The sequence below is a fragment of the Heptranchias perlo genome, chromosome 25, assembly GCF_035084215.1.
Source record: "Heptranchias perlo isolate sHepPer1 chromosome 25, sHepPer1.hap1, whole genome shotgun sequence".
Classification (NCBI taxonomy): domain Eukaryota; kingdom Metazoa; phylum Chordata; class Chondrichthyes; order Hexanchiformes; family Hexanchidae; genus Heptranchias; species Heptranchias perlo.
This window is the reverse complement of record NC_090349.1, coordinates 42050786-42071252: the sequence shown is the minus strand read 5'-3', so window position 1 is coordinate 42071252 and position 20467 is coordinate 42050786. Positions and strand designations below refer to the sequence as shown.

Genomic DNA, 20467 nt, shown 5'->3' with positions numbered 1-20467 from the left:
ATTGATGGTGATTAAATATGTTTCCGGGTTTTGCGCCTGGCAGCCAGCCTGATTGATAGGCTGGCTGCAGACGGGAGCTGCTACGCCGGGGTGGCAGGGGGGGGGGGGGGGGGGGGGGAAGAGAAAGAGAGAGAAGGCGATGTCATCCGGCACCGGAACGGAGAGTGGAGGGGGGGGGGCGGTATAGAGGGGAAGATCGGGGGGAGGGGGGAAAGGGAGGGGAAGATCGGGGTGGGGGTGGAAGGGACATCGGAAAGGGAGATATCGGAGCAGGGTGGAAAGGTAGGCTTATTTTGTTTTTTTAAACTTTGTGCAATGGTTTTTTATTTAATTTATTTACTTTATTTTTGCCTGATCCGGCCCATCGTTCCAGGTTTCACCAGGTGTGAATCAGAAGCCGTGGGAAAGCCACCCAGGTAAGTTCAAAATCGTTTTAACTACCTACTATGTGAGAAATAAAGTACCTTAAGAACCTCAACATTTGGTTCTTTAACTATCATCCAGTCGGCTTTAATTGCCGGCGGGACTTCTGGATTCATGAAGTGGGTGCGCACACAGGTGCGTCTGTGGCAACCCCAGAAGTTGGCAGGTTGGAGCCGGCTTCCAAACCCGCTTGAGATTTTCGCCATTTTCGCAGCCCCCCACCCCCACCCCCCCCCCCAAACAATTTGATTTTAAAATTGAGCCCAATGTGTCAGCAACCCATTGACTCAACCCCATTAACACACTTTATATGCAGAATATTTGCATTATCCGGTGGACAGTGCACAATACACATCATTTCATCCCATCATACACAATGAAAGATCCAACGAATGAATAGCGTAAGATTGATGTAACCAGTGACACAGACGCCTGGCTGATAAAGGATCTTGCAAAGATGTAAATTATTTTAGTAAAACAGGAATCAATCTGAATATTTTGCACAGCATGTTGAGATCATTGAAAAACTATGATGTGCAGTGCAGCCAAATTATTCAATACTCAATAACCCAAAGTGGATCAGAGATCGTATGGTCAGCACATTTACCTTGGAAAGCTGCCAAGATACAATTTCCAAATGTCTCTTTCTCTTGCCATTCCCTCCCCCGTTTCTGCTATCCTTGCTATTGCTTCAACTTCTAGAACATTCTTGCCAAATGTTCCATTCCACAGACTGCAAAAAAAGGATTAGACTGATGCATCTCCAAGTCTCTCCTCAAAGTCTGATTCAAAGCTCAATTTACAGGTAGATTTAAGCCAGCTTCAGGCAGGAGCTTTTTCAAACATGGGTTAGAGTAAATAATTCTATACTGTATTCACAGTAACTCAGTGTTGGTTATACTGTAAATGCACAACTTATATCCATATTCTAAATAGGGCTTCTCTCCCTGGCTGAATATTAGTAACTAGTTATGATTTACTGTAAAGTCTAATGTACAAGTTACAATTTCATACAGGTTTTAGTCTTCTCAATAGGGATATGACTTATAAACTGACGTAAAATAGGTTTTACATAAAATTGATCAAACTTCTAGATTGTGCTGCTTGTCAACATGTGATGTTTGGGAGTGCTCCAACAACATTATAGAAATATTCCACGTCGTTGGTTTAAAAACTGCAGCAGCTTTTAATTAAATCTACGTGCACATTATCCAAAGCTCCTGTCACACATTTCTTGCCAGCTGGTTCCAAGATGGCGAATGATTGGGCTTGCTGGCATGGAGAAATAAAAATGGGATGGGAGAGGATGGAAAAAGACAGGCAGAAGCATAAGCCTCCTCGATGCAAGAACAAACATCACTATTTGAAAGAACCTGGCTGTACTTTTCAATAACGGCAAGTGCTTGGCCAGTCAGAGACTGAACACAGGGAGTTCAAATCTGGTGCAATAAGCAAAATTAAGTTGACAATAGTAACTTAAATTGATTCTTCACTGTACACATTCTGGCCTCTCATTTTAATGCGCAAATCTAAGCAGCAGGCTAGAAAACAGATAAATCAAGCAAAGGCATTTATAGTTCTGTCAATAACCAGCACCAAATTTATATAAATGTTCAAAAAAAAAGCAGCTCAATTTGCTTGCCAAATTTCAAGCTCCAACTAGATGTTAACACCGATTTAAAAAATGAAACAGAACAAACTATTGGGGCAGTAATGTTAGTCAAAGCACATGAACGTTCATGCTGCGGTGAAGGTGGATTTCTTTTTCATTCATCGAATGATATATTTTCAGAAAACATAGTTAATAATGTAGCTCAGGTGACTCTGAGCATACAATGAGCACTGTGCTCAAGGGAAGGAGTTTTCAATTACCTGATGCCTGCCTCCATTTTCTAATGAACAGAGGGTCAGATATACTGTATTTCATTCAGCAGCTTTATTACTGATTACTATGGCGAGGTAGCAACTATCCTAGAGATGCGTAATAAACACAGTGCCCTTAATGTAGTGATAATGTTGTGAGATTCTTCATAAAAGAGGGCAGGAGTTTAATTCAGACACCAAGCAGATAATGGGTGAAGGGTGACTGATGTCAAGGTCTAACAGCTGGGTTTTAATGGTGGGGAAGGATGCAGCACGGTAGAGTAATTTAGGAAGGGAATATGAGAGAGTGGGGTCAGGATGGCTGAAGGTTCTGCCACAGATGATCGAGCGAGGGTGGGGAGAGGGAGAAGAGCGAGACAAAACTGAGATGAGGAGAAAGTTCTTCACTCAGAGGGTAGTAGGTCTGTGGAATTTGCTGCCCCAGGAAGCTGTGGAAGCTACATCATTAAATAAATTTAAAACAGAAATAGACAGTTTCCTAGAAGCAAAGGGAATTAGAGGTTACGGGGAGCGGGCAGGAAATTGGACATGAATTTAGATTTGAGGTTAGGATCAGATCAGCCATGATCTTATTGAATGGCGGAGCAGGCTCGAGGGGCCGATTGGCCTACTCCTGCTCCTATTTCTTATGTTCACAGTAATCCAGATTTCAGGGGAGCAGAACTGGAATATAGGGCTGGAGGAAGTTGCAGAGATTTGTAAACAAGGTTAACAATGAGGATTTTAGAGGTTGCACCACCAGAGGTCAGCAAGGACTTAGTATTGAATAGGATGCAGTTGGTGGACCTCTGGATGAAGCAGGCTTGGGGAGCCGGCTAGGAAAGTGTTGGAAAAAATTAAGCTTAGAGGCGAAAAAAAACAGAAATAAGGGCGATATTTTAGAAGTGGAAATAGTGACATAGTAAGGTTCAAAGATAAGCTCACTGTTGAATGGAACACTATGAGGTTATACACTGCTAGGTTTAGCCTGGCTGAAATGCAGCAACAGTAGAACAAACGGGGGCAAAGATAGAGCTTGCAAAAATGACTACGTAGGGAGTGGTAGAAAGGTAACCCTAAGTAGCTGAGAATAGTGCAAGTTAAAATTCTCAAGTCCAGTGTGCGTTTTTGTTAGGAAGTCGTCTACAACATTGCTACTAATTTATAGAGAAAATCTCAGATCATTTCATGTCCATTAAGTTTTATTATGCACACATGTTGAGTTTGAGCTACCAACAGAATTTCTTGCAAATTGATATGACCGCACTTCAGAAGTTCTGCGAAATGTAGTTCTTCAGTCTTAAACAATGCAGAGAACTTGCAAACTTTAGTCGGAGAATCTGTGCACACCAACCTCGTGGAAATATTCCAGGGTCCATAAACGTTGCCATGCTGAAGTTTGCCAAAACAAACAGAAACATGAGGCCATTGTAGACTGGAATTGCCGGAGAGATTTCTTTTGTTAACCAAGGGCACCTGTTGGAAACAAAAGAAGATACAGGTTAGGAAAAGAATCAACCAAGGTTCTTTGTTCTTGATTTCTATCCAGTCAGTCCTGCTGGAACATTCACCATCTAGTCTCAAGATGGTGAAGAATGGCAACATGGCAGGGTGCTGGAGGGTACTGGCACCAGACACCAGTACGAGGTTCATCCTCTGCCGCTAGCAGTAAGGGGAGGAAATAACAAAATAAAATGTATTGATGTCCTGATGAGCAACCTGAAAAATAGATTCCTTAAAATTGTTTTTCTAAATAGAAAATGCAATTTAATAGCTGAAGATCATCAGCAATTGTGTAATTCATTAACCCTTTGGACGCAACAGTATTATTTCTATATCATTGTGCTTACATACTATATATTGCTGATATGATTATTTAAATATTTTGAAGAACTCAAGGATAAGCAATGTTTGAGTTTTGTACTTTTCTCCAGGTCCATCTATAAAATTTAGGTTCAAAGTATAAAACACAAAATAATGGACTTCCCGGAATGAGAGCAAGACTTCTCCTCACCATTGGCAGTCGTGCCTTCAGCTGCCTAGGCCCGAAAATCTGGAATTCCCTCCCTAAACCTCTCCGCCTCTCTCTCCTCCTTTAAGATGCTCCTTAAAACCTACCTCTTCGACCAAGTTTTGGTCACCTGTGCTAGTATCTCCTTATGTGGCTTGGTGTCAAATTCTATTCGATGACACTCCTGCGAAAGCGCCTTGGGACGTTTTACTACGTTAAGGGCACTATATAAAGTGCAAGTTGTTTTTGTTGTAAATTTATTACAGGGCTCGTTTCTGCAGTTCAGTTTCTGAAAAGCCTTTTTAAAATTAGATCACTTTTGACTGGTCATATCCATAGACAGCAACGGCACCACTGATTTAGAATAACTCCATGGTGAAGCTGGAAAGGTTTCTGGAATTTCATAGCTTCACATTTCACCCCAGAATGGCATCTGCACTTCAGTCACTGGGAACTTTCTGTTCACTTACACCTACCAGGGACAGAAATCTAACCAGTGGCTTCAGCAGGTCAGAGAGTGATGTGCAGAAAAATATAAAATGACACTGACAAATTATCAGAGGACAAGAAGCTAAAGAGCAAAATGTGAAGCCAGGTAAAAGCAGAACTTTCTTTCAAATAGCGTGTTGTTAGTTATATTCAGCACCCATATAAAGTTATGGAGCACCATCATTGATGCTAGTCTTCCATTAAACACACTCCACGTTGAATAAACAATTCCATATTACTACAGAACCACAGTGATTCCACAGAAACCTGAATTGTAAAGAACATTAAAAGATGTCACAAATGACCTTGATGGGGGGGGGGGGGGGGTCATCTCCTTAGCAACACGGTCTGGACAATCTCTCACAGCTGTTACAGCATAAAATGTAACCCCAGAATGACATCTGTATCTCGACCACTGGGACCCCTGTGGAATTGAAATCGTGCCGAATGCATTGACACTTCATATTTCAAATTCCAATGAACCTAAGCTCAGTGCAGCTGTTTGAAACTACTAATGGAACAGTGGCAGGTGATAATCAGGATGTGCCCTTACCTCCTGGTATGGGTCAGGTAGCGGTGGAATCCTGTTTGTTGTATTAAAGTGGAGACCTACAAGGCTGAACCCACTTCATTTTATTCTAAGATGATGTAATACAATGCTCGGAAATTGCAATATAATTCTGATAATTTCACAGTTACTCTGATCATTGCTACACCCACCCCGACTATCAGGTGTGTCTAACCTTTTTATCTTCACGAGCCATTTGGGTGCACGCCGTGGATTCTCGAGAGCCACATATAAAGTTTAACGTTTTCATTAATTTGTATATATCCAAGCTGCTGATATCGGCGGTCTAATGTAGGGTTTATTCACACATGAAGCAATAGCAGCAAAAATAGCCCTTTTTCAAACTTCCAGAGCCACAAAATCTAAAAAGAACAGAACAGCGAGTATGAAATATAAGCACTGAGTTGCCTGGGCTTTAATGGTTCTATAACCAGGGCTCAAGGGCTAGAAATGGCCCGCAGAGTGTAATTTGGACATCGCTGCCAGTTATGAATGTTGTAATCCAGAAGGAACAGTTGCTGCTCTCTGGAAAAAACTACTATGTCATCATGTAAAGTGCTATTAAAGGACAAAGCCAATTGTCTTCAACTGTGCAAACATTTAGTGAGCTGCAGCATTAGTTTTAAGAAGTGTTTTCAGTTAGGCACTACTATCAAAAAGCCTTGGAATATTTCAATCTTTTTTGATTATTTTAATGTAATTATTAAGCACTAATGGCGTTGAGAAACTAGTTTGAGTGACACCCAACTAGTGAAGCTAAATTATCACATTGACAATGGCCATATGTCTACCACAGTTAAGTCAACTTTTTCAGTGTTAAATAGTGAGTGCAGATATAATTTTCAGGGGGCCTATCAGAGACCTTTATTGAGCTTGAGTAACAATACTTTCTTAAAAAAAACAGAAGAAAGAAAGAAATTATTTGCAAAAGTTCAAAAAAAATTATAAAGAGCTACTGATGGTGACATGCATTTATAAACATCAAGATCAACGTAACAACTTTAAACAGATTACAAGGAAAAAATTATATAATGAAGAACTGTTATTCTCCATTCCAGGATTTGAGCACATAATCTAGGCTGACATTTCAGTGCCTTACTGAGGGAGTGCTGCACTGTCTGAGGTGCTATTGTTAAACTGAGCCACTATCTATCTACTCAGGTGGGTGTTAAAGATCCCATGACCGTATTCAAAGAGAGAAGCGGGGTTTCTCCAATGTTATTCTTTTCTGGTACCAGATTAATTGAATTCAATTTCAACATGGTGGGATTTGAACTCATGACTTCTGGGATGTGAGTCAAATACCTTGATCACTACATTACTATACTGATACATAAAGGAATTGGCATTATCCAACAAATAAGTACGTTTGACAGGACTATCAACGGCCAAGTTGCCCTCCAGTTGGACTGCATTGGGCTCATTGTCTAAATTAAGGATGGTTGGCAGTGCAATTAGACTCTATTAGGACGATGCAAAGCATCCAAATTGAACTGCCCGCTAACACAGCTAAACAAACAGCTAATCATAGTTGTAGCAGACTGAACAGTACGTATATATGTGACTCCAGACTGTATGTATTGTAGATTCCTAACTAGTGGTAATTTTTTTAAATCTAAAATTTCTACACAGCAGCATGAGTTCCAAAGAGCACTTAAGAGAAAGCTAGATAAACACATGAGGGAGGAAAGGATAGAAGGTTATGCTGATAGGGTTAGATGAAGAGGGGTGGGAGGAGGCTCATGTGGAGCATAATCACCAGCATGGACCATTTGGGCCGAATGGCCGTTTCTATGCTGTAAATTCTATGTAATTCCATGTAAAAGGTCTCATAAGTTCTATGGGTTGAGGAAAGTCTCTTTTATATCTCATTTGCCTCCAGTGCCTAGATGCCATCAAGCAACCACATGCACTGCGGGTTGGATTTTTTTAAAAAAAGTTTGTAATTCCTATGTTCTAACACCAGATGTCACCAGCAGATTTAATTTATAGTGCAGCACATAGTTACAAAAGCGTATCGTCACCAAAAATATCTTCAATTTAACACTTTGATCCAATATTAGACTTGTCAACGCTGGACATTAGAATAGGAATGGACTCAGTCCCTGCATGCACACTGAGGATCCCTGGGTTAATGGTGTCTTATGGTTAATTCATCTTCCTTACACCGTCAGAATCAGTAAATTTACTGCGTCACACTGCTTGAACAATGACTTTTCAAAAGAAAGAGGCAGTTAAAAAAAAAATCAAACAGGCAATCTTCTGTTTTTTTTTATATAAAGGGCATCATTTTATTGAGTTATTTCATTAATTTTTTCTTTAAATTCGTTGGTTTGCACAGTCTTAACCCAGCAGACCAACTGGAGAGACAGAGTACCACATATATTAGCTTGGAAATAGACGCAAGCTTTATCCAGTTTCAGGCTACTCTGCCTGCCCACCTCCAAAACCATGACCCCCAAAAGCAGACCAGGTGATCGGAGATTAGGGTTAAAGATTAATCTCCCGGACACTGCTGCAAGCAACCCAGGAGAAAAATCATAGGAGCCTTAAAAAAAACTGTGTGTTTTCTTCATCTGCTTTGTACACTTTAGTTTATTAATTAGTTATAAAAATATTGGAGATGGGAATAAAGGCTGGGTGGGGCGGTTGGAGGCAGGAGGTCATGTGAGGAAGCTGCCAAGAATAAGTTCAACCAGAGTTGGCAACCCCATCGGGGCTGGACTTAAAGAAAAAGAAAATGCTCTTTCACACACTGCCGCACTGTAATGTCAATTCATGCAGGTCTGCTGCTTTACACAGATATCATGCTACTTGGCTGCACAAGATTATTCCTGTTATTACTTCGTAGCCAAGGCTGTCTGAAAGAGGGGAGGGGGGGGGGGGGAAAAAAAAATCAGAAGAAAACTAACAACGGAACTTCTTGCAGACAGCTCAAGAATGGAGCTGACAGAAGATTGGCAAATTTAAGTTCATTACCGGCTACAAGAACGACAGAACCTACTCTTTCATCCAACATAGTTCCTCATAGTATAAACTCTGAAATGGGCAGATCCGATTCCCTGCACAATTCAGGCATGCAAAGTTCTGACATAAAACACTCTCCACTAGAGGCCTTAGTGAGAGGGCGGAACGTTTGGATGGAAATCAGCCTACGTTCAAAAATGGAAGCCTCACATCAATGCTCACACTCTCATTTTGTATCCTGGACACAAACCATAAAGCTGGAAACCATTAAACAAGGAAAATGGTTGGCCATTTCGGGACTATGGTTGATGTTTTGGTCCAAATCCCCCCCAAAATAGGAACTGCCATCCCTCTAGCTGGCTAGCTCTGTTTTACCTTCCTTTAAGCAGCAAATGTTTTAATTAAAAACTTACTCAGCAGAAAGGGAATTTGGTGCTCAAAAAATTAAAATGCGACGCTTTCGTTCCTTGACTGCTTCACTGCTTTATTTTCTTCCTTTGCTTGTCACAATTATAGTCAGTAACAGCGTGGTCACATTGCACAGGAGCATTTTCTCCTAGCTCTAAATTTAACTCAGTTGTGCTGTTCTTTCTTGGAAACTGTGCAAAAAAATATGAATCCTCGCAAATAATATCCAGTGGGAAACCACTCTAGGGTATTTCGGCCCAATGAGAAGCAAAAATTAAAATGCATTTTTATTGAAAAATCTAACTGAAAGGCCAGATCCCCTAGTGCAGGATACCAAGCAATGGTAAAGTGAGTAGGACAGAAGGCCGGGTAAATCAAAGCAATTAAAGAATGTTGCTGTTAACAGTGACATAATTAAAGGAGATGTTATTAGGAAGGCAAGGCAATATATATTTTGGCTTTTTTTTTCAGTGTCACATTGCAACAACCCTGCATATGATGCTTGTTTCATAGTCAAAGTACTATTTAAACCATGTCCCCAGAATTGTAACACTGATTTTTAAATTTTTCCTTACATTTTGTGCTATAAATAGAGACATATTGTGTTCAGAAGTACAGTCATCACTTTATTTATAGATTCTGACATATTACATCTATAATAAGGTTGCTCATCTCTGTCATGGACATTGATCCGGTCATCTACGCAAATTTATCACACAAAAAAAAACGTACCCACAGACTTTGGCCAACAAAGGAAACATTTGCAGGGCTATGGGGAAAGAGTGGGGAGTGGGACTAATTGGGTAGCTCTTTCAAAGAGCTGGCACAGGCACAATGGGCCAAATGGCCTTTTTCTGTGCTGTATGATTCAACGCATTCTTTGTCCTCACCTTCCACACACAGCAAAACACAGCCAGTCAGGCCTCAACATCTTGGATTTTGGCTACACTCTCTTCCACCCCCATATTTCACGAGCCCCGATATTTGGATACCAACTCCCAGAATAGTTCAATGGGTGTCAGCCATGGCAGCTTTTACACTTCTGAGTCAGAAGGTTATGGGTTCAAGTCTCACTCCGGAGACTTGAGCACAAAATCTAGGCTGACACTCCAGTGCAGTACTGGGGGAGTGCTGTGCCGTCTGAGGTGCCGTCTTTTGGATAAGACTTTAAACTGAGGCCCCGTCTGCCCTCTCAGGTGGATATAAACGATCCCATAACACTATTCAAAGAAGAGCAAGGGAGTTCTCCCCGGTGTCCTAGGCCAATATTCATCCTTCAACCAACACCTAAAATGAGATTATCTGATCATTATCACATTGCTGTTTATGGGCTCTTGCTGTCTGTAAATTGGCTGCCACGTTTCCTACATTACAACAGTGACCACACTTCAAAAGCACTTCATGCAAAGCGCTTTGGGACATCCTGAGACCATGAAAGGCGCTACATAAAAGCAAGTCTCTCTTTCCTTTTCTTCCTTTCATTGCGTATCCCCAACAAGACAATTCCCCAGAGTCACCACAGGCAGCCCGGGCTCCGACCCATCACAAAGGAAGGGGTTTTCCTCCTTCAAATGAAAAAAAACCCCGTTACCAATTCCATTTCCGTACAGCGATGTGCTGCCAACCGCCATCTTAGGAAGTAACTCCACCGAAAGTTTGACATTCACTTAGAGTTCAAGTCTTCTGTCAGCTAAAACTTTAAATGAAACTCTTTAACCACTTAAAAAAGTTGTTTGTTCAGAAAGTTCAATCTAAGATCTTGAAGCAAGAAATTCAAACAAATCTTTCCATTTTACGGAAAGACAGTAGATGGTGGGGAACTGGAAAGATACCATGTTGGTTTGGGTGGGTGGGGGGCAAGAGGAAGGCATGCTGGGAATGGATGAGAGAAAGAGAGATTGTGTTGGGTGGGGAAAGGATGAAGAGATAATTTAGTGGGGATGGGAGAAGACACAATTGGAGCAGAGGAAGAGGGGGAGAGAAAACTTATCTTAGGAGGGGGATTTCTGTGTCTGCTAGAAACAGGAGAGACAATTGCAGTAAGGTCACATTATAGAAGTGTATCTGAAGGGGTAGTGGAAGTAGATTCAATAATAACTTTCAAAAGGGAATTGGATAAGTACTTGAATGGTAAAAATTTGCAGGGTTATGGGGATAGGGCAGGGGAGTAGGACTAATTGGATAGTTCTTTCAAAGACCCAGCACAGGCATGATGGGCCAAATGGCCTCCTTTTGTGCTGTGATTCTAGCAGTATCCTTGACTCATTGTGACTTACACCACAGGAGATCTACTAGTCTACTAAGGGTTGGCCATTTAGGACCGAGATGAGGAAAAATTTCTTCAGTCAGAGGGTTGTGAATCTTTGGAATTCTCTACCCCAGAGGGCTGTGAATGCTCAGTCGTTGAGTATATTCAAGACTGAGATCGATAGATTTTTGGACACTAAGGGAATCAAGGGATACGGGGATAGGGCGGGAAAGTGGAGTTGAGGTAGAAGATCAACCATGATCTTATTGAATGGCGCAGCAGGCTCAAGGAGCTGCATGGCCTACTCCAGCTCCTATTTCTTATGTTCTTATAAAAACAAGCTGGTCTTCAAAAGGCACTTAAACATTGATAATAGATGATGAAATCTGTGTTTATGACTAATGCCTTTATATCTTTTTTTTTTACAAAGCAAATAGTTAGAAAAACATTTTGAACCATGACTGTTGGCTAAATGTTCTGTGTAATGTATTCCAGATTGGACTTTTTCATTCTGCTGCCAAAACATCTGGCTACGTTGCTGAGGTCTGACTGATTCACCAGATCAAATACGGCTGAAAACACAACAGATGTCGTCCCAATAAAAAAAAGTAAAGTGATGTTTTGTACTAGTCGTTGGTTGCTAAACTACCCGCCCATCAGGGTGCCTTAAAGCAAGAAAGTCCAAACTATAGGATTGATCCCAGAATCCAGCTATCCAAGCTCAAGTAACTCAGGCAATATGCGCTTAGATTGCGTATTTGCTGATTCGTCCTGCTCAGCTTTTATGATATCCTCGAGGCTTGGAAAAGGGCCGTTACTTTCTCTGTTGCCCGACTGATGGATAAATTCTAGATCAGAAAACCAAGATCTGTTGGTTTGAGCAATTTGAGATCTACGCAAATTAATGGGAACAGGGATTGAAGCTATCTGGTCTCCCAGGGCTTTATGGTGTGTAGCTGAACGACCCACAGAAACAAAGAGCTTGGACCCTCCTGCCTTAGTGAGATAAAAAAAATCTGAAATAGTAACATCTGATGGTCAGCATCTGAAAGAGAAAAAAAATCTTAACATTTGGGGTGTGGCTCCAAATAACCAGGATATCAACCATTCTTTCTCCTTCCGATGCAGAGCAACCTACTGTGAATTTACAACATTCTCCTCCCTCCATTTTTGTTGTAAATCCCTGAATGTCTGCATTTACAGTGGCTCCTTTTCGCAAGGTACAGAATTTTATATATTTTTTAATAATTCCCACTGCCCTCTCCTCATCCTACACCCCTCCAACTCAGCCCCCAGCCCCCCACCATTCCCCCCCACCTCCAGAAACCTTACATTCTCCTCCTCTCGCATGGCAGTGACTCTTATTAGTTCAAAGGCATATCCGTAAATTCCATTGGTCAACTTGAAGGCTTTGTGCAAGACCAAAGAAAAGATCTCTCCTCACTCAGTATTACAGGAACATAGGAACAGGAGGAGGCCACTCAGCACCTCAAGCCTGTTCCGCCATTCAATTAGATCATGTATGATCTATCTCTTAACTCCATCTACCCGCATTGATTCTGTAACCCTTAATACCCTTGCCTAACTAAAAAAAATACACACTCGTACACTAATACTCAGGGCAAGCACGAGTACTCTCCTTAGCGAAGATTAAATTCAAATTTCTCAATTTTTATGACCCTTGTATTGTATATACTGAGGTAAGGTACAAATTTGAAGAATTTTTATACTAGAATAAAAGAGTGTAACTCCTGCCTGGGTGCTTTTCTATTTGGTTTCACAGTTTTATACAGTTGAAGATTCCTATTTGCTGTGTGTTAGATGCAACTGCAGAAACTGTTTCTACTAAAATCAATAGATGACAAAAAGGAGCTGGTCAAATCCAATCAATTCAAAAACTCTTTAAAGTCTTCAAACATCTCAAAACCATCAACAATGTTCTAAGTAAATGAGATCTGCAGTGCAGTCTCCTGATGGTCGAAGACGTATACGCAGTGCTGTAAATAAAGACAAAAGAAAAACAAATAGCAAAGCAAAAGTATAAAGTTGTTTAGCAGAATTCAGTTACAACATTTTAAGAAAATTCTCCTTCTCTGCCTCACCTCCCCCTCCCTTAAAGGGGCAATATCCCTTTGACTGGTGCAGGGATATTGCCCCAGCTTCAGCTCTCCAGTATCTCACCCTAGTGGACCTTTCTTCAATTATGGATGTCAGCAGTCAATTCAACATTAGGGGGGGCATCACAGCTGAGCCTGCTCCTACCAAATATATGCACTTCATGTTAAGACGCAACTGGAGAGGTGACAAGACTGGGGAACCCTGGCTGATTTTCTTACCCCTTCCCTAGCCCAGCACTATTCCATTTGTGTACTGAGTGACTCGTTTCAAGCCTTTGCTCAATGAAGCTCTTCAGCTGGCATCTCCAAGGCACAGAAGAACATTCAGGCTGATGTACAAGGTGATATCTCCCACCCTCCCTGGGAGGAATTACCCGACATCGGTGCAGAGCCTTATTTCCCTCCCTTTCCTAAGCAACATAGACAACATTATAAACTATGCTCTCACCGCAAGAACTCCAAGGGACCCACTATTAGGTCATGTTTCAAATTCTTAATTTAAATGGGGAAAAAAAGTACCCGTCTGAAATGAGCGGCTTACTTCGACTGTTGAGATGTTAAATTTTAAAGTGCCACTTTGTGTCCTAGTCATATCTAATTTGCATGCCTAATTCCACTAATTACAGTAGATTGAATGGGGTTGCTATTTTTAACATCTGATTTGCTCTGTTCATGCTTTTTTCTCTCCTACACACTTATCTCTTCCACTCTCTCTCACATCCTGTCTCATGAGGTAGCGTGGGAGAAAACACTGTAATAATTGATGAAAAACCCACAGCTTGCATTGAATTAATTTTTATACCTATTGTATGCATGTATGGAACAAAATGCTGGAAACTAAAATGCCAATCTCCTGTTGGGCTAAGATGTTGCACATGTTAACACTCAAATGTTTAAACAGCTGTGCCATGAGCCACAGCTAAAACTGAACACAATCTTTTTAAACAGAAAAATAACCTTGAGACGTTAAAACCTTCAAGTAACTAGCTGGCGAAAATAATAAATTAAATAAGATGCAGAGGCACAAAACATTTGACAATGGTGTACAGTGAATCATGGGATGTATGTGTGTAATAATACAAAGTTAGTTTGAATCAAAGATAACCACACCAGCCTTTGCTCAGAAATGGTAACAACTAATGCATCAGAGATTGTTTGCAACAGATTCTCTCTCCCAAATCAGGTGGAAGAGTTGAGTAGACTTTGTGGAATAAAAGCACTACTGTGTGTACACTTTTGCAGGCATCCCATTGCAACCTGGTGTTTTATCGTTTTTCATTTGTGGAGAGAAGAAAAAGGTTAACGTTTCAGATACAACCTTTGTCAGAACATTAACTTTTCTCCTCTCTCCTCCTGCTGAATGTTTCCAGCATTTTCTGTTTTTGTGTCAGTTTTCTCACGTCAGTTTAGTTGGTAAGTGGACTCATTTTCAAGGCATACTTTATTTACAAGACTGTGAATATAATCAAAATAAAATGGTGCCACAAAAATTAACAGCACTCATCAAACGCAAAATACTGCGGATGCTGGAAATCTGAAATAAAAACAGAAAATGCTGAAAATATTCAGCAAGTCCGGTAGCATCTGTGGAGAAAGAGTTAATGTTTCAGGTTGATGACCCTTCATCAGAACTGGATTGAGCAGTTTTTCAGCAGGTACAGAGCCAGGGAAAGGTGGGGGGGGGGGGGGGCGGGGGGCGGGGTAGGTGGAAAACAAAAGGGAAAGTATCTGATAGGGTGGAGGGCAGGTGTGATTAAATGATAAAAGGGATGATGGTGCAAGGTAAGGAAGGTGGTAATGGGACAAGTAAAGAAACAAAAGATGGGTCTAGAGGAGCTGTAAATGGCAACATCAGAACCATTACCAGCACCTGCTGTCTGAAAAAAATGGGAGCAATGGTTATGATCTGAAGTTATTGAAATCAATGTTGAGTCCAGAAGGTTGTAAAGTGCCTAATTGAAAGATGAGGTGCTGTTCCTCGAGTTTCCTATTTCCCGTACTTCTGCCCTCACCCTTTCCCTTCCCCTCCCTCCCGTATCCATGATAGGGTCCCCCTTGTACCCCACAAGCCTCCACATTCAATGCATCATCCTCCACATTTCCGCCACCTCCAGCACGATCCCACCACCAAACACACCTTCCCCTCCCCTCCCAGCATCCCGAAGGATCCGGCCCCTCCACGACACACTTCCATCACCCGCTCTCCTCCCCACGGCACTTTCCCTTGCGAGCTCAGGAGGTGCAACACCTGCCCTTTCACCTCCTCCCTTCTCACCATCCAGGGCGCCAGACACTCCTTCCAGGTGAAGCAGCAATTTACTTGTACTTTGAATTTAGTATACTGTATTCGCTGCTCACAGTGCGGTCTCCTCTTCATTGGGGAGACCAAACGTAGATTGGGTGATCGCTTTGCTGAGCGCCTCCACTCAGTCCGCAAACGTGACCCTGACCTGCCGATTGCTTGCCATTTTAATTCCCCATCCCACTGACTTCTATGTCCTCGGCCTCTTATATTGTTCTAATGAAGCTCAACGGAAGCTCGACGAACAGCACCTCATCTTTCGATTAGGCATTTTACAACCTTCCTGACTTAACATTGATTTCAATAATTTCAGATCATAACCATTGCTCCCTTTTTTTTCCAGACAACAGGTGCTGGTAATGGTTCTGATGTTGCCATTTACAGCTCCTCTAGACCCATCTTTTGTTTCTTTACTTGTCCCATTACCACCCTCCTTGCCTTGCACCATCATCCCTTTTGTCATTGAAGCACTCCTGCCCTCCACCCTATCACAGACCTTCCCTTTTGTTCTTTCCTCCCCTCCCTTCCCTCCCCCCTACCTTTCACTGGCTCTGTACGTGCTTAAAAACTGCTTAGTCTTCAACATTTTCCAGTTCTGATGAAGGGTCATCGCCCCGAAACGTTAACTCTGTTTCTTTCTCCACAGATGCTGCCTGACTTGCTGAGTATTTCCAGCATTTTCTGCTTTTATTAACAGCACTCATGCTCGACTGTTCTTAATTAATAAAATCTCAACTTCAAAAGAATCTTTTGATATATTTGCTGCAGTATCCTGCGTTACTTATGACTAATGTAGAATAGCATTCCACAGAAAACGGTGCATATTCTTGATAACTATATCCTGAATCAGGCCAAGTATAAATGGAAACTGAACTGATGAAATTTTTTCCTCCTTCTTGAATCAGATTGCAGTTACCCTTTGTGGTCCCGAGGTGGCAGCACAATCAGACACGTCATCATTATTACTAAAGAGTGGGCGCTAAATTGGGCCGTGTAGCGGCCGTTGTTACGGTGCTATGCGGCCTCTCAAACATCCAAGATGTCCTCTTGGCTGTGCACGCAATTTTCCAGCGTGACGTGCGCCGGACACCACCTTGGTATAGGAGTTTGCGCATGCACAAATACCGAACGCCAGAAGCATGTAAAAGTAAGGAGAAAATGGATGCAGTGAGTGTGCAACGCACATTTAAAGTGATAGACACCATTTTGGCACTTAACGCTCAATTCAACGCACAGTTTAACCACGACCATCTGAACGTATCTTAGAATGCCTCGAGGACCCCCACCCGCGCTATTTAAAAAGGGACCATGCAGGATTTACAGGTTGGTGGCTGGATTATTGCTTCTGGCTGCCGAGACATTTGTAACTGTTTTTGGAGGTCTCCTATATTTGAATACTAGGACACGGGGACATAGCCTAACATTTAGAGCGAAGTTAGGAAACGCAGAGGGTGGGAGACGTTTGGAACGCTCTTCTGCAAATGGCAGTTGATGCTAGCTCAATTGTGAATTCTAAATCTGAGATTGATAGATTTCTGTGAACCAAGGGTATTAAGGGATATGGAGCGAAGGCGGGTATTTGGAGTTAGGTCACAGGTCCAGCATGATCTCACTGAATGGCGGAACAGGCTCGAGGGGCTAAATGCCACTGCCGCTCCCTGCCTTCTGTTATGCACCGCCTTCTTCTGCAAGAAAGCGAAACATGGGTCTGGGTGATGTGCCTGTCATGGTTGAATGTGTGTGTGGCCTATGAATTGTGGGTGGGTGGCTTGCAACAGTGGTAATGTGTAAGGGTAAGAGGAAGCATCTGATTGGAAGAATTGAGTATTGATGGAAAGAGTTTGTTGGTATGTGGTCCGAGCCCGCATGTGGCAAGACCTGGACAACATCCAGGCTTGGGCTGGCAAGTAACATTTGTGCCAGACAAGGACCATCTCCAACAAGGGAGAGTCTAACCACCTTCCCTTGACATTCAACGGCATTACCATCGCCGAATCCCCCACCATCAACATCTGGGGGTCACCACTGGCCAAAAACTTAACTGAACCATCCATATAAATACTGTGGCTACAAGAGAAGGTCAGAGGCTAGGTATTCTGCGGCGAGTGACTCACTTCCTGACTCTCCAAAGCCTTTCCACCATCTACAAGGCACAAGTCAGGAGTGTGATGGAATACTCTCCACTTGACTGGATGAGTGCAGCTCCAACAACACTCAAGAAGCTCGACACCATCCAGGACAAAGCAGCCTGCTTGATTGGCACCCCATCCACCACCTTAAACATTCACTCCCTTCACCACCGGCGCACTGTGGCTGCAGTGTGTACCATCCAAAGGATCCAGTGCAGCAACTTGCCAAGGCTTCTTCGACAGCATCTCCCAAACCCGCGACCTCTACCAACTAGAAGGTCAAGGGCAGCAGGCATATGGAAACAACATCACCTGCACGTTCCCCTCCAAGTCACACACCATCCCGACTTGGAAATGTATCGCCGTTCCTTCATCGTAGCTGGATCAAAATCCTGGAACTCCCTTCCTAACAGCACTGTGGGATAACCTTCACCACATGGACTGCAGCGGTTCAAGAAGGCGGCTCACCACCACCTTCTCAAGGGCAATTAGGGATAGGCAATAAATGCTGGCTTTGCCAGCAACTCCCACATCCCATGAACGAATTTAAAAAAGGGTGATGGGGGTGTGGAGCGTGGAGCAGTGGATGCGGCTAGTGGTGCAGTTGGTAGGAACGCCACTTGACAGTTGACCTCACTCACCTTGACCACTTGTGTCAAAGCACTGATCTTCTTCCTGCACTGCATCCATGTTCGTGGCACTGTGCGCCTGACATTGACTTCGTCCCCTGCTGCCTTTTAGCCATATGTCTGGTGGGCCACTTGCAACCCCCCCACCATTCCCCCAGGGGATACAGGATGTCCCGCCTTCTGTCCACTCTTGCACCAAGGTCTTTAATGCATCAGCAGAGAAACTTGGTGCACACACTCTCGCAGGCCTGGTATCAACTCAGATGGGCAGATTGGTGAGGTTTGGCATGCAGATTGGAGGATGTGGGATTTAGTCGTGCGCAACCTTTATTCAATGTTTTAGCAGAACTCATCAGTGTGTAAACATAGGGACGGGACCTGCATCTGTGTTTTACATGTGTGATGTCTGATCTCCATTCAGACTCCGTGCTGACAGCAGTCTGTTATTTTTAGCCAATAACAGGTACCGGCCACCTTTAAGAGATTTGATGAGACATCCTCCCTTTAAGTGATTGGGACTCTACCTGCTGGTGGAAAGTGTGAATTGCATTGAATCAACGTGCAAGGCCTGGGTTTCAATGCAGATTGACGGTGAGTACTGAGGCAGGGCAAAGTTCTAGTCCTGCCTGCACAGGGGCCATTGGGCGCGGGTTAATAGTGGATCACGCTACCAACGCCCAATAATAGGCCCTATTGAATTTCTCCCCCAGTGTCTTTACAGATATAGAGGAACAAGAAAAATTGCTCGCACACACCCAATACGTACTGGTCATCAAAGTGTAGGTCAAAATTATTTTTTTATAAACTTCAGGCTTCCATTCAAGAGCTTCCAGGCAATACCACTTTATTCATTCTGCAGTTGATCTGATTTAGGTTATAGTATCTTTTCTTAATTGCACATTAAATCTCACTTTATCCACAGCAAATTGTTTTGGGAAATCCACTGTTTGTTTTGGTTAGCAACTTATCTCTGCAAATAAGAGAAAGTTTGAAATGGGTGTAAGTTGAAATGATGCTTGGAGCACCTTATCTAAAAGGAACTAATTGTAGAGATATTCAGCTTACATTTGGTTTTATCCTGAGCATTTCAACTACTTCAATCACCCTCATTTCAGACCTCGTCTTCATTCTTAATTAAGGTCCTCCTCCCACCACAATCACAGCCAGGAAGAACGGTTCCAAAGCCTCGGCCAGAGTGGCTCTGAATTAGTTGCCAGGGGAGTGGAGCTGGTCAACTCTCCCACTGGTTCGTTACCCTTGCACCTGGGGAAGAACACTTGTCTCTACTTGATACCTCTCCCAGACAGTCTGACCGAGAGCACAAACTCACATGTTCTAGCACCCTGTGACACAGTCCATGAGTGATCCAATGTGTTGTGCCACTGGTCAACAACAATCTCCAAAATCCAAACATCTCACCAGACAACCCATGGAAGTTGTGAAAACCCAGACACCTCAGGAGAAAACTCTTGGTGTTTTCCATGTTCTCGGCTAAACAAAGGTGAAATGTCACTGCATGACGGAACTGAATTGACGGATTCCTGGAATTTACGAAGTAAGGTAACCAGCAAAAAGCAAACTTCCACTACTTATAGTTGTGCAATACATACCCAAGCATATCATCATTCACGTCACAATAAAAATATCACCTACCTGAAACTAAATATCTAGTACATCAGCAGCAATCACTTTCGTTGCAATAGAATGAAAGACTTATGATTCGCTCGCAAACAAAAAAGTACCTTGAAACTGCACACTCCGGACTGGGAGATAGCCTTCCTTTCTAATCTGTGGCAGTTTCACAAGGGAAAAAAGCTCAACTTAAAAAAATAGCTCAACAAAAACTCCTATGCATTGTACCACATTGTGATAGGGTGCGAATTCATATCCACAAATCCCCATACGGTGACTCTCCGACTTTCTCTGTTACGGAGACAACTAGTGGAGCTTTGGTCCTTCTCTACAGACGGGGTAGGAGACGGAGATATGGCACCAAAATCTTCCCTCATGCACCTTCTACCAGCTGCCCCAAGGGCGCATTAAATTACAATCCTTGCATTGGTGCAAAGGAGTTTCCGCATCATATAGTGCAGTGTAAATCTAGAGCTGGGCATGAGTCTGAAGTGGAGTGAGATTCCTTGAAGATATTCCAGGAAGATAGGAGGTTTTTGTTGGGTAAGAGTATTAAGGGATATGGAACTAAGATGGGTAAATGGAGTTAAGATACAGATCAGCCATGATCTAACTGAATTGTGGAACAGGCTTGATGGGATGAATGGCCTACTCCTGTTGCTAAGTTCCTACATGTGCACT

At 42.6% G+C, this 20467-nt stretch overlaps 1 protein-coding gene across 2 annotated transcripts in view; it reads right to left on the bottom strand.

The window, feature by feature from the left end:
• The window catches only part of zdhhc8b (zinc finger DHHC-type palmitoyltransferase 8b), a 164557-nt gene that overhangs the window by 23541 nt on the left and 120549 nt on the right, over nt 1-20467 (bottom strand). The window contains exons 2-3 of one of the 2 annotated variants that reach the window (XM_068006132.1): nt 5530-5716; nt 3641-3762 (exon numbers count right to left, since the gene is read on the bottom strand). In XM_068006132.1, coding sequence (XP_067862233.1) covers nt 3641-3707 — 67 coding nt within the window. In that variant the 5' untranslated portion in view covers nt 3708-3762; nt 5530-5716. The remainder of the gene's footprint in view (nt 1-3640; nt 3763-5529; nt 5717-20467) is intronic. The other variant, XM_068006131.1, reaches the window with a different exon arrangement.